We start from the raw sequence: 12,253 nt of genomic DNA on the forward strand, positions 1-12,253 counted from the left end.
CCCGCCCTGTTGCTCTCAGCCCGCCTTTCCTTGCCATCGCATCTGGCATGATAATTAATGAATTCTTTACCACCCCAATGCCCCATGACACTCCCCCTGCACGCTACCAGCACATTTTCATTTCGATTCCCTATGTAATATATATGTATGTTGCGTATCTTAGTCCCGGATAATTTGTGGTATCTCAATTTGCCATTTCAGAGTTTTTTCGAAATCCCTTCGTAGCTCACACTTGTTAGCTGTACCAATATCCTCCGAAATTCATGCAATGCACCTTCTGATAGTTCTATCCTAAGAGTCCACGCCTACGATCCACAATTCTCACTCCGAATGAGGATGCTCGCCCCTCCTTTTCCTTATATCAGAGACACATTGAAAAGAATACAACATAGAATTGGCAGCCTGCATTCTTTTTTATCTATTGTTATCCTAGGGTCTACTCTTTACCCATTCCCTTCAATCACCCTTTACCCCTGACTCCCTTTCCCAAGTCACACGAACTTCCGCATGAGGTCAATACATTTAATTTCCCTTGGAGGGCTATTTCTAGATTCCTCTTCTATTCAACATAACGGTTAGCTATGTCAGATATCTTAACCAGGCCCCCCACATCGCCCTGCAGCCCCTCTTCTCTTGTATTGAAAATCATGTTCTCCCTTTACCCCTATTCGAAATGTAAATATCGAAGTTAAACCAGTCGATTCTCCTGATCGCGTAAGCTGCTCACTAAGCAAAATAGCCCAGAGAACTGTTGCATCATACCTTAAACTTACAGAACCTCAAAAGCACATGGACGTTGCGAATCCGGGAAAAGCAAGGTAATGTACTAGATGGAAAGGCATCAGCTAAAAGTGATTCATGCATGCATTTGGATATAAAGAGTGGATGAAATATTAACGTGATGTATATATATATATATATATATATATATATGCAAAAATATGCATCCACCTCCTCCCGCAAACGCCATGCCCAATGCCCTCATTTTTTTTTTTAAAGATACTCCATGCATATGAAATCCTCCTCTAAACCTCCGCAGTGGCCAGAATGTACATTTTTTTTCTTTTTTTTTTTTTTTTTTAATATCTACAAATCATAATCTCTTATGCCCAATTCACCCACCCATTTTTCAGGTTTTCTTCGTCGTGTTTGAATTTGCCATTACACATATAGAGGTTTGTCAGACTCCGCAAAATATCGTCCTTGACTTTTGTATCCCGCACGTAGCTACACGCAAAGCAGCCAATAGGGGGACACCAACAAAACGAGAATGAGAAGCACCGTCAGAATCACCGCACCAGCGCGATCCCCCGCCGTAATCTTCCTTGTCGCGATATCCGGAGTCTGATGGCCCCTCTGCAAGCCAGCATTGGGATCCCCTGGGCTTGTTCCGCCCGTCAGATTGGTCAGCGGTGGCGGGGTCTTCGATATTAAGTTCGATTGTATAACCTCCAGCGCAGCCATCTGCTCTCCCAGGCCCGTTTCGCCTTCGAATGTTTCCGTGGTCCATTTGAGCGGGCACTGTTGCCCCACCGTGCTCCCTGTGCAGACTTTTGCAGCTGCCAGGGCGGATGCTTGCAACTTTGGCATCAACTGCTCCGCTGTGAAGGGGGCTACCTGTGTTGTTGCGGCCATCCACCGTGCTAAGTAGGCTTTGAAGGAGCGTTGGTCTTTTTCCCATTTGCCGTTCGGTTCCCAGGGGACTTCGAACATGATGTTTGTTTCTTTGAAGAAGAAGACATCCAACCCGTTTTTTATGCCCTGAACGCGCTTTTTCCACTTGTCGCTGTTGTTGGTCTTGTCTTTTCCGTCAGTGATATTTACCGGACACGATCCCACCCCAGGGGGGGGGGGGGGGGGGGGGGTTTCTGCTGAAAGGGGGAACAGAAACTTACGAACTGAAACATATGAGCGGCCCCCAGCAAGCATACGCCGGCATTGTACGTCCACTGAATGCGATTGATTTGGGTGCAATTCTTCGTATCATCCGCACCATCCAAGAAATGAAAATTTTCCGTCACAAAGCCCACGCTCTCCATCCAGTCCCATGCTATTTCCGCCCACTCTGCGTACGTCGCATTGCCCGTATAGGTCGCCAGCCGCGCCGCCATATTGAAGAAGCATCCATTAGATATCGTATTCTTGTAGTTAAACCCGTTATTAAACCGGAAGATCTGCCATTTCAACCCACCTCCACAGGTCCCCTTGTCCCAGCGCGCGACTTGCAAGTTGAACACAGCCTGCACCAGTGCTAACCACTGCGGTTGGTCGGACGAGGGATTGGGGAAGTTGCGCTCCGCCGCAGACATGGCGGACATAGCCCAGAAGGCCTGGTCATCGTTCCCCTCCGTTTTTGTTTGGTTGGTGGGCATGAAGTCACGGTCCTCGCTCGCTTGATGGATCATCGCCTGCATGGTTATGTCGTTGTAGGTGTCATCACCAGTGTAGAACCAGTAGTCAATGAATGCGCCGAAGAGGGCGCCTGCTTCCCACCAGTAGTAAGGAGAGGGCAAGTTACCCGGGACATCGCCTGGGTTGTCGCCAGTGTAGTAGCTTTTACACCCTCTTGCGAGGGTTTTGGCAGCAGATTTTATTGACTCTATTTTGGATGACGATGATCATGGGTTAGACATTTTTTCTCTTCTTCTTCTTCTTATTTTCATTTATTTTCATTTTTTTTTTATTTTTATTATTATTATTATTATTATTAATTATTATTTTTTTTTTTCGAATTAGAGAGGGGTCTAGGAGGATATTTGGGGCCTTCCAGATAGGAGATATACCATCGCTTTCCAGATCTAACTCAATGGCATGTATGGGAAGTGCTGCTAGCAGGAGGAGAGCCGAGAATGTAAACACCCATGATGTGATAGAAGAGCGGGAGGTAGAGGGTCGCAATTGCATCCTCCTATGGCAACTGCAGGCCGTGGGGAGTTATAGAAAAACGAGACCGACAGTTGGAAGAGGAAGAGGAGGGGGAGTGGCCAAGGCTGTAGGAGGGATTAACGGGACTTAAGGAGTTCAACTCATAGAGAGACGTCGAGAGACGCACCAAACACGTCGACGGACGAAAGGGAGTGGATTTCCGGATAGTATGAGGGTAGCCCGCTATAGAATAGCTATGAAGCTTGGCGCAGAGAGAAAACGAGAAAACAGAATCCCAGCCATCCGACGGTTAAAAACAAAAGATGAATGAATACTCTATCTAGAACAGACAGTTGAAGTGGAACAACAGCCCGAGATGAGGTTGCAACAAAGATGAGCGCATTTAGTTCGGTTCCCAGTTCTAGCACCGAGAGTTTGCACAGCCCATGGAAAAGACCACACAGTTTTCTCTCGAACACGTATCAAACTATCAAACCAGAGCAACCAGCGGCATACCCATTCGGAACATCTTCCCAATGATGAGATCACTTGCAGAGCATAAAACTTGTGAGTTCTCTTGCATCTACATCTACATCTGCTCTAACCTCTTCCCCGCTCCCGCAGTTCACACGCCTTCAATCCCCGTAGTAATGCTTCCTGGCCGGCTTCCTGGCCAAAACAAGCTCCAGCCAAGATCGCTGAAGATCGGCCACCCACACACGTTTTTTGACAGGTCACTTGCAGCAGTGCAAAGCTTATGCCCTGGGTATTTCACACGTTCCCCCCCTTCCCCCACACCTGATATTTTAGCGGGGCCTCCTAATCAAAACTATGGGGAGGGGGGAGGGGGGAGGGGGGAGGGGGGAGGTGGGCGCAGTCTACACACTAAGTTCATCGTCCATGGTCAATCAGATTGATCATTCTTCATGGATAATTAACTTACTCTTGGTGGTTTTGGTTGGGGAGGTCTGTGTGTCGGGCCTCAGCAACCAAGGTTCGCCCCTGACCCGGCCTAGCTAGCCACGTGATCAGGCACGCCTTTTTGAAATTTTGATTAAGTTTAACTTCGATCACAAAAACAAGAAGAAAAAACGAAGAAGAAGACTAAATTATTAATAATACACGAACAAGATTAAAGCAGAGAACGCTTTCTGCTATTCTTAGGTTATTCCTAACTGCCCTGCCCTGCCCTGCCCTCTGAGCATCGGAATGTGAACTTCGTGCCCCGCACTGATTTTTGGTTCAGCAGGCCGCTAGAAATATTACCGGGGGTGGGGCCTCACTAGTGAAGAGAGTATCAGAGCGTACGGAGTGACGAGTTCCATGCAGGACTCCTGCAGGCATGGGGCGGCGGTTTGGTTGGCGAAAGCCGCTTGAGGGCCCCCCCTGGAGCGGTGCAGCGGCGAAGCGGCAAGGCGTTGGCGCAAATAGGGACGGTTCTAGTTGATTCATTGTTTATTGCCGGGCTTTGCTGGCCAGCAACCCCCCCCCCCCCCCCCCCCCCCCCCAACCCACTTTAGAATTGTGGAGCCATGGCCCATGGGATGGAGTCTCTCAGTGGATGAGCCGTTTGGTAATCAGGCAAAAGAAACCTTGGAGTAAGTGAACCAACTAGTTAGTTACTGAACTTAGTTAATTATTTAATGTTCCGTAGTTTGAGAAAATGGGAATGGGAAGGGAGCTAGAAGTAACGGTACGTACTGCGACGACTCCTGGAAACCATGGTTAGCGGAGACCTCTTGAAGAGTTTGCTGCTGGATAACCTAAATTGTAAACTCACCACGGAGTTAACTAGTTAGTTATGTAAGGCTGATTTAGTTTACAAAGCATCTAAATTTGAACATTCTACATTGATTTAATTCTCCCTTCTCTCCTGTGCCTCCTCTACTGATGTACATGATGATTTCCAGAAAGTTAGTTTATGCATGGATAATATGTTTCTAAACTTCAGGCTTCAAATGCCTGTCCATGGAACCAAAGAAACCTGTAAATAGCATAGGCCGAAGGGAGCAGCATCATTATATCTCTCGTACAATTCTTCCCATGCAATAATTGATTTAGGGGGTCAAGGGGTGACTTGGGAGCACGGCGTAATTAATTAGTCAGTTAACTAACTCAACTAACTGGCTAGTTACTCCGTGGTTGACTATCTAATTATCTCTTTTCTTACTTATTCTTTGTTATCCCATAACCGACCAGCGGCAAAAAATATGGATGGATACGTCCGTCCCGTCTGTTTACTGGAAAAAGGAACGCCTATATAGAAGCACATAGAAAGCATGTAGATTAAATCAAACATCTAAGATAAAAATGTGCCAAAAACAACCACCGCTCCCGTCGTTGTTATATCGCCCCGCCGCCACCACCACCACCACCACCACATTACATACGCAAATGATACGGAGGCACCAGGGTACTCATCTACTCCGTAAAATGACACTCATCCAACGGCGCATACGCCCCCCAGCCCTCCTCCTCTGACATCTGCAGCACCCCATCATGATCCTCCCCAGGCCTCCCACTAAGCGTATCAACCAATGATTTCAACTTCAACCAAAAGTCATTCTTCGGCCGACGGCGTTCCCAATCTGTATCCGTCTCCTCCAATCCCCTCTCGCCCGACATCGGCCCAAAAACCACCTCGCTCCCTTTGATCCCAATAACGACACTGGACATCGGATCGGCTGCAATCTCGTCCTTGCTCCGGCCCTGGAACTGCTCTATGTGCTGCACGCATTTAATCGCCATGCGCAACGCGCGCACCCGGTCCATGGGCGACGGCTTCCCGCCCTGCTGGAAGTGGCCCGGCACCGCGGCGCGGGATTCAAAGCGGCCCTTTGCTTCCTCCTTGATCATATCTGCCACCACTTGGGTCGTATATGTTTTCGATACAGTTTCATTGCGTAGGATGATCTTGCCCGCGTGGCTGGCGCCGCGGTCTGTGGCGAAGTTATGCCGTAGATATTCTATATCGCGGGCTAGCATTTTAATGTCGATTCCTTCCTCTGGGATGTAGACTGCGTAGGCGCCCACGGCAAATCCAGCCATGGTGGCAATGTAGCCGGAGCGGCCGCCCTGGGTTTCTATGACGAAGACACGGCGGCGTGAGGAGGAGGCTGACTGCCGGATTACATCGCAGAAGTTAACGAGGGTGTTCAGACAGGTATCGCTGCCTAGTGAGTATTCAGTGCCTGGGACGTTATTGGAGATCGTGGCGGGGAGGATGACGAGAGGGATTTTAAAAGCTGGGTACTGCTCGCGGGCCTTGCGCAGCTGGCTAACGGCTGTGAATGCCTCGAAGCCACCAATGACGAAGAGTGCATCGAATTTATGCAACTCAAAGCATTCAGCTGTCTTGGCCATGTCCGCGGATGGTAGACCGCGATTTGTGCCAATTTCAGAGCCGCCTTCGTTCACCCACGAGTCGGACTCCAGCCATTTAACTTCCCGAACTGAGCCTATTGGTGTATCTGCATGGTGTCGGCATAACCCAGGGAATCCGTTGTAAATGGCAATTGGGGTGTGTCCTCTGGCTAAACAATAGGCTACAGCTGCCCGTGTCGCGGGGTTCATGCCACCAGCTGGTGCTCCAACATGGATAATTGCAATTCGCATACGCTGAAAAGGGAGGTTTTGGTGTAAGTAATTATAAAGAAGTAAAGTATATAGGTAGGAAGCTAAACTCACCATGTTTTCAGGAAGTTGCATCTTTGGATGATGAGGGGTCGCGGTGTTGATGTACGCTCTATGATAGGCTTTGAATTCTGCATCTCGCATTGACAGGGCCGTGGCGAAATCCTTGTCTTTGAGAGCCTGGCCGACGGTTTTGGTGACCCGAACGGCTTCGACAAGAGACGAGCGTTCGATTTTATTCTCCCTGAGTGTGATCAGAGGCGAGGGGTCGCCAGGCTTGGCCTCCAATACCGCCTTGACAGCTTCTATCCCCTGTAAGGTGCCTAGCCACCGATCATAAGCACACGCTGTCCCTCCTCGCTGGGTGTGGCCCAGAACGGTGACGCGCGTATCAAGTTTTAGCCTGTTGCTCAGAACATCTTTAACAGATGAGGAAGATATCTTATTTAGGTTGGCATCTTGCGCGCCCTCGGCCACGATAACAATTGTCCTGCGTTTGCCTCGTTTTCGGTTCTACCACCAGTCGAGTTCTGTTAGCTATCGTTCATTCAATTGCAAGAAATGCCAGTTTCTAGTACCTGAGTGATGATGTCACACATGTCGTCTTCCCAGCCATCTCGTGGTGGCCTTTCTGGAATGAATAACCAGTCTGCTCCTGTACTAATGGCAGACATCAATGCCAGCCAGCCACAATTCCGTCCCATAACTTCAATTACGAAGCCACGTTGGTGGGAAGCCGCCGTATCGAAGACCTCATCAACAGCCTCACATATACGATGGAGAGACGTGTAACAACCAACAGTCGCATCAGTTGTCGACATATCATTATCAATGGACCCAACAATACCCACTATATTCAGTGTTTTAAATAGCAACACCTGCTCATCCGTTAAGTCTCCCCTTTTCACTAATTCGTCCAGCAACCCAGGCCATTCCGAGCGGAAGATGTCAGCCCCTGTAAGACTCCCATCGCCACCGCATACAACCAAAGCATCAATCCCACGCACCACCATGTTCTTGGCAGCCTGCAGGCGGCCATCCCGCTCCATGAATGATTTGCATCTCGCAGAGCCGATCAGAGTACCACCCCGCGAAAGCCAGCCACGCACATCTTCCCAATGCATCCGCCTTATCAGGTCCCCACCTCGTACTAGACCCTCATATCCTTCATGGACAGCATAGGCCTCACAACCGCAATGGATTGACATACGGATAACGGCGCGAACCACACCGTTCATACCCGGGGCGTCGCCACCGCTTGTTAACACGGCAACACGACGGCGTTTGGACTGGCTCACCGGAGAAATGTTCGTGACATTTGCCATTGTGATTGCTGATTGAATAAATGGCTATCAGTATCAAGTCTTTCGGTAAATTTTAAGCTGTAGAACTGATATTGGGTACACAATGGACAGTATTAAGGATTATGGTGGGAGTTGAAGTGAGAGGTATTCCGGTGATGGTTAGATGCAGCTACGCAACTGAAAGGACCAAAAGGAAACAAAGAAAAAACAAACATCAGAAAATCTAGATAATCTAGTAAACGGGAAACAGTATGAGACACACACAAAGACCGCAGACAATTGTAGCTCTGACAGCATAATCATAAGCAGTTGAGCAGGTGGATCAGCAACGAAGCTCGCAGCGGTGAGATGAGGGGTTTAGTCTGTCCGTTTGGCTCGTGCTATTGATTAGGTAACCAAAAGGATCGGGTGAGGGCGGCGCAGATATAGTTGGCTAGTTTTGGCTAGGGTGCCAAGTTGCCATAGGGCCCGTGCCGATGGGGAAAAGTGGCCTCGGATAAACTCAACTCCGGATGTATCAGAGCAAATTATATATATATATATATTAGTTGTAGCAACACCCAAACATATATAGCTATACACACCCGGTATACGGGGCACATGAAGATTGGATACACACCAACTGAAGCGATTCATTTTCGCCCGAGTCTTACTGGGTTACACATATCCCTTCTTATGTTGCGTCCTAACACACCTCGCAATGTTCCCCCCACAATATCCTAGAGGCTAAAAACAGAGCTCTCTTGAGTTATCCTCGATATCCAGCCATAGCACTACCATTCAACGATCTCGCATCTTACTGCCGTTATGGCGGAATCCTTCACCCTCCCGCTGCGCCCCTTGAGCCAGAAGCCACTAGACGAATCAGATTCGCTACCCATCCGAATAGCCCAGATCAATGCCCAGCGCGGCTCGTTTCGCAACGTGACGGAGCAAAGCCTTCAAGAGGAGATCGAAGCTCGACGCGCCGCAGAGGAGACTGGACAGGAACTGGACCGGGTTGAATCGCAGGAAGCCAAGCCAACTGATCGGCTCGAGCATGTTTTTAAAAGCCGTGCGCAGATTGTGGACTTTGCAATGTGCGATTTCCTGATAAAATAACGTTGTCCCAAAATAGAGATTATCCTCAGACTGACTGGGATAGAAAATAGGCAGGCTCATGCTGAAGCTAACTATGCCCTCGATTTTGTATCACTGCTGCTCTCAAAATACACCCCGCGCCAAGCTGAGATTTCCATGTCACCCTACCTAAAACAAAGTGCCCCACTAGGATCGTTGGAAACAGATGTCGTGAAAGTCCCAGAGAAGACCGCAGCTGCGCAGAAGGAAATTGACAATCTGTCACGAGGGTGGAAGCTAGAAAGCTTTGATGCTGCTGCTAGTAAACTTCTGCAGTCTGCCACCCGATTGGAAGAAGAGGTTGCGGCGGAGACGAAGTACTGGGCTGGGATTTTAGATATCAAGGAGAAGGGCTGGAAAGTTTGCAGACTTCCTCGAGAACGACAAACGCTAGGTGTGCAGTTTGGGTTCTTGGAAGGTTGGTTTTTCCCCCCCTTCAAAGTTGACTTGTGATTTAATTCAGCTAGCTAATAGAAGTCTCAAGCCACTCCTTCGTTCCGTGACCGTGGCCTTGCGGCCCTTAGGCGAGGTGATGGAGGGCAACTTACGTTGGACCGGGGATTACAAACATCTAAACCTCGTTCGCTACGTGTCAGGGTGCAACAGGATAACCAAATTGTAGGAGCCTCGAAATTGATTCGCCTAGCATTGTCATCGGACGACCCGATTGAATGTCGTATTCGTTTGGCTAGAGACGCCTTATATGAAGAAGAGCTGTTCCATGAAATCAATAGAGAAGCTCGAACCCTCTTGCAACACGGGGTTGAAAGTAAACAAAATCTGATACAGTTTCAAGCCAATGAGAGCCAACAAATCCTCATTGACATGGTCGGTCTCGAAGACGATATCTTAGATTTGGACCAGCAAGAACACGTTGAGGATGCTCTTGCTGAGACTGTGGCCCAGTCTCTCCGGCTTCTACTTTCCCATGCTCATCGACTGAAATACCGACGGAGGACCCAGATTCCACCACCAGTCACAGAAAAGCGTCGCCCAGACCCAGAATACTCACTCCTTAAGCCAACTGTGTGTTATCTACAGCACAAATCAGCCCTGCGGTGGCTAAAATCTTTCCTTGACTCTACGACTAAGACATTACAACTTGCTGGGCTGAAATGCAAATATGATGCCGCTCCTCTAGTATCAGTACAACTCCCTCCGATCTCCAGCGATGCAGCCTTTGAATCAGACAATCCACCCTTCGTCGAGAGACTGGTGGATTCTTTCCTTTCGCCCTTAGAGTCTATCATAACCGGCGCGTTTCTCTCTCCAGCTTCCAGCTTCAAGATCCGTATCACAACCAGCACCAACGCCAACGCCCTAGGTACCGAATTCGAAATAGCCACCAACCTCACCTCTGGTCCTAGGTCTAACTCCAAATCATCCCGCACGGGCCTCCGCAGCGATCTCCAGCAAATCATCCTCCATCTCTTCACCATAGACCTTGTCTTCCTCATCCCACACCTAGCTGGTACCTCGGAATCATTTCCATCAACAATGACACAACCAATTAACCCTTCTCAACCACAAAAGGACAGCAAAGACGATTTCAACCCCCCAACTCCACTCCCTGAATCCTATCTAACGCCATGGGAACCTATATTCCCCGAAAACGGCGAGTTAGCCGCCTACTCCCCCTCTAAGCGCCGCAGCAAGAAACTCACAATTGACCTACATCCAAACAGGTTAGATGTGCGGTGTCACTGGTTGGACGGACCGGATACTGATTCTGACTATGCCTTGTTTGGTGGAGCGGTGGATGTCACTGCAAAGTTGAAAGGGCCTCCTAAAGAGTTGATTGCCCATTCGTGGCGTGTTGATGCAAATGACGCCGGGGGTTTCGACCTGCAGGGTGGTGAAAAGATGTTACGGGACGTTTTAAGGGTTATGAGTAGGGAAGAGATCAAGGAAGAATTGTGAGTGTAAGATATATTGAGGTAATTGGTGGATTCTGCTATATTTTGAACTAGAGCCCAATCTAAATGACAAAACAAACAGGCGAGATGCAGGTAGATGGAGTCAATCATGTATGAAGTATGTCCCAATTTGGTAATTCTGTAACACGAAATGTAAAATGTATATATAATCGATCATCTCGTCGATGATGTCGCCTTTGTTTCCACTCTACCGCCAGGTTTCCAGCTGACGGTTCTTTAATTCAGTTATATTCTAAAGTGCAGAGTCACACAAGATAATTCTCCAGGATACCAAATTACCCACTACCATTATTTTCATCCCACTCACTCACTCCCTTTGAGTGCCAATACAGTGTCTCTCGAATTGTTGTTTGGTTCGGGTGACGATATTCGGGCAACTGAGTTTCTCGGCTTTCAGCTAGTTGTGATTTGTCCGAATTCCTGCCCTAACTAATAGTTGCCAGCCCGAACTTACTGCTCATCTTGGTCTCCATCTGTCATTCTACGAACACCATCTCGATACCAATCATAGACGCCGATTAAGACTTAGTTTTTTGCCAAGTTTAACCAACTCTTCCAAGGTTCATCTCGGTCAACCATCTGTCATCTTACAACACCATCTGGATACCAATCATAGGCTTTTTTTTACCTCTTTCCGTTTGGTGCCAAGTTTAACATCTGAACATCGCATCGATAGCAGCAGCGCTAAACCACGGACAAAGCTCCTGGCACACCGCTGTCCTTTCCACAGCTATCCTCGATCTTCAGTTCCCCAATCTGTTGATAAAGCTGCATATTCTTGTCCTATGGAATATTCAGCATTTAATGCCTTCTAAGGTGCTCGTTGCAGAACGCGTAATCTAACGGCCTCCGAAGGTTGATTTGATCATAAGGGAACCTTGATCCATTTGCTCTATCTTGTCTGAAAGTCATCGCCGCAAGGGTGAGGGAAAGGTCAGCCACTGTCCACGTTGTTTGTTTCACAAACAACTATCAGAATCAGAAACCGCGGACGTTGCCGGACTTTGTGATTCTGAAATATCGGGCTGCCTCGTGGATGTATTCCTCCAGTTCGTTGTACTCGGCTTCTTTATATTACAACTTGGAAGTATCGCCAAACCATCATCATGACGACTCGGTACCGGGTTGAATGTAGGCAACACCACTCATATTTTATGATCTTTTTAAGCCTTAACATGACTAACTTCAGATCTACAGATGCTCTTAAGGTCTGTACTGAGCATTTCCCCGCCCTTTGAACAACCTAAGATGTCTCATAGAATTAGAGGAGAACCTATCTCTACCCATGGATGTGACCGCTAATTTTGGGCTCTTCTGGATGATAGTCTCACCGCAGGGATCAGCTGGTGAGTCGCACATCATGCTTGTAAAAGCAAGCCATGTTAGCATAACTGA

At 48.3% G+C, this 12,253-nt stretch overlaps 3 protein-coding genes across 3 annotated transcripts; 1 reads left to right on the forward strand and 2 right to left on the reverse strand.

Moving 5' to 3' along the window:
* Positions 1-1,227: 1,227 nt before the first annotated feature.
* On the reverse strand, positions 1,228-2,904 carry PAAG_11309 (hypothetical protein; the record flags this gene model as incomplete). Its single annotated transcript, XM_015846981.1, has 3 exons — positions 1,228-1,797; positions 1,896-2,599; positions 2,784-2,904. The coding sequence occupies 3 exons, from the start codon at positions 2,902-2,904 to the stop codon at positions 1,228-1,230; spliced, it is 1,395 nt and encodes a 464-aa protein (XP_015703403.1).
* A 2,382-nt stretch (positions 2,905-5,286) lies between these two features.
* Positions 5,287-7,823, reverse strand: PAAG_01583 (6-phosphofructokinase subunit beta; the record flags this gene model as incomplete). Its single annotated transcript, XM_002796529.2, has 3 exons — positions 5,287-6,483; positions 6,553-7,011; positions 7,077-7,823. The coding sequence occupies 3 exons, from the start codon at positions 7,821-7,823 to the stop codon at positions 5,287-5,289; spliced, it is 2,403 nt and encodes an 800-aa protein (XP_002796575.1).
* A 786-nt stretch (positions 7,824-8,609) lies between these two features.
* Positions 8,610-10,841, forward strand: PAAG_11310 (hypothetical protein; the record flags this gene model as incomplete). Its single annotated transcript, XM_002796530.2, has 3 exons — positions 8,610-8,881; positions 8,954-9,339; positions 9,406-10,841. The coding sequence occupies 3 exons, from the start codon at positions 8,610-8,612 to the stop codon at positions 10,839-10,841; spliced, it is 2,094 nt and encodes a 697-aa protein (XP_002796576.2).
* Positions 10,842-12,253: the final 1,412 nt, after the last annotated feature.

The sequence above is a fragment of the Paracoccidioides lutzii genome, assembly GCF_000150705.2.
Source record: "Paracoccidioides lutzii Pb01 unplaced genomic scaffold supercont2.3, whole genome shotgun sequence".
Taxonomy (NCBI): Eukaryota; Fungi; Ascomycota; class Eurotiomycetes; order Onygenales; family Ajellomycetaceae; genus Paracoccidioides; species Paracoccidioides lutzii.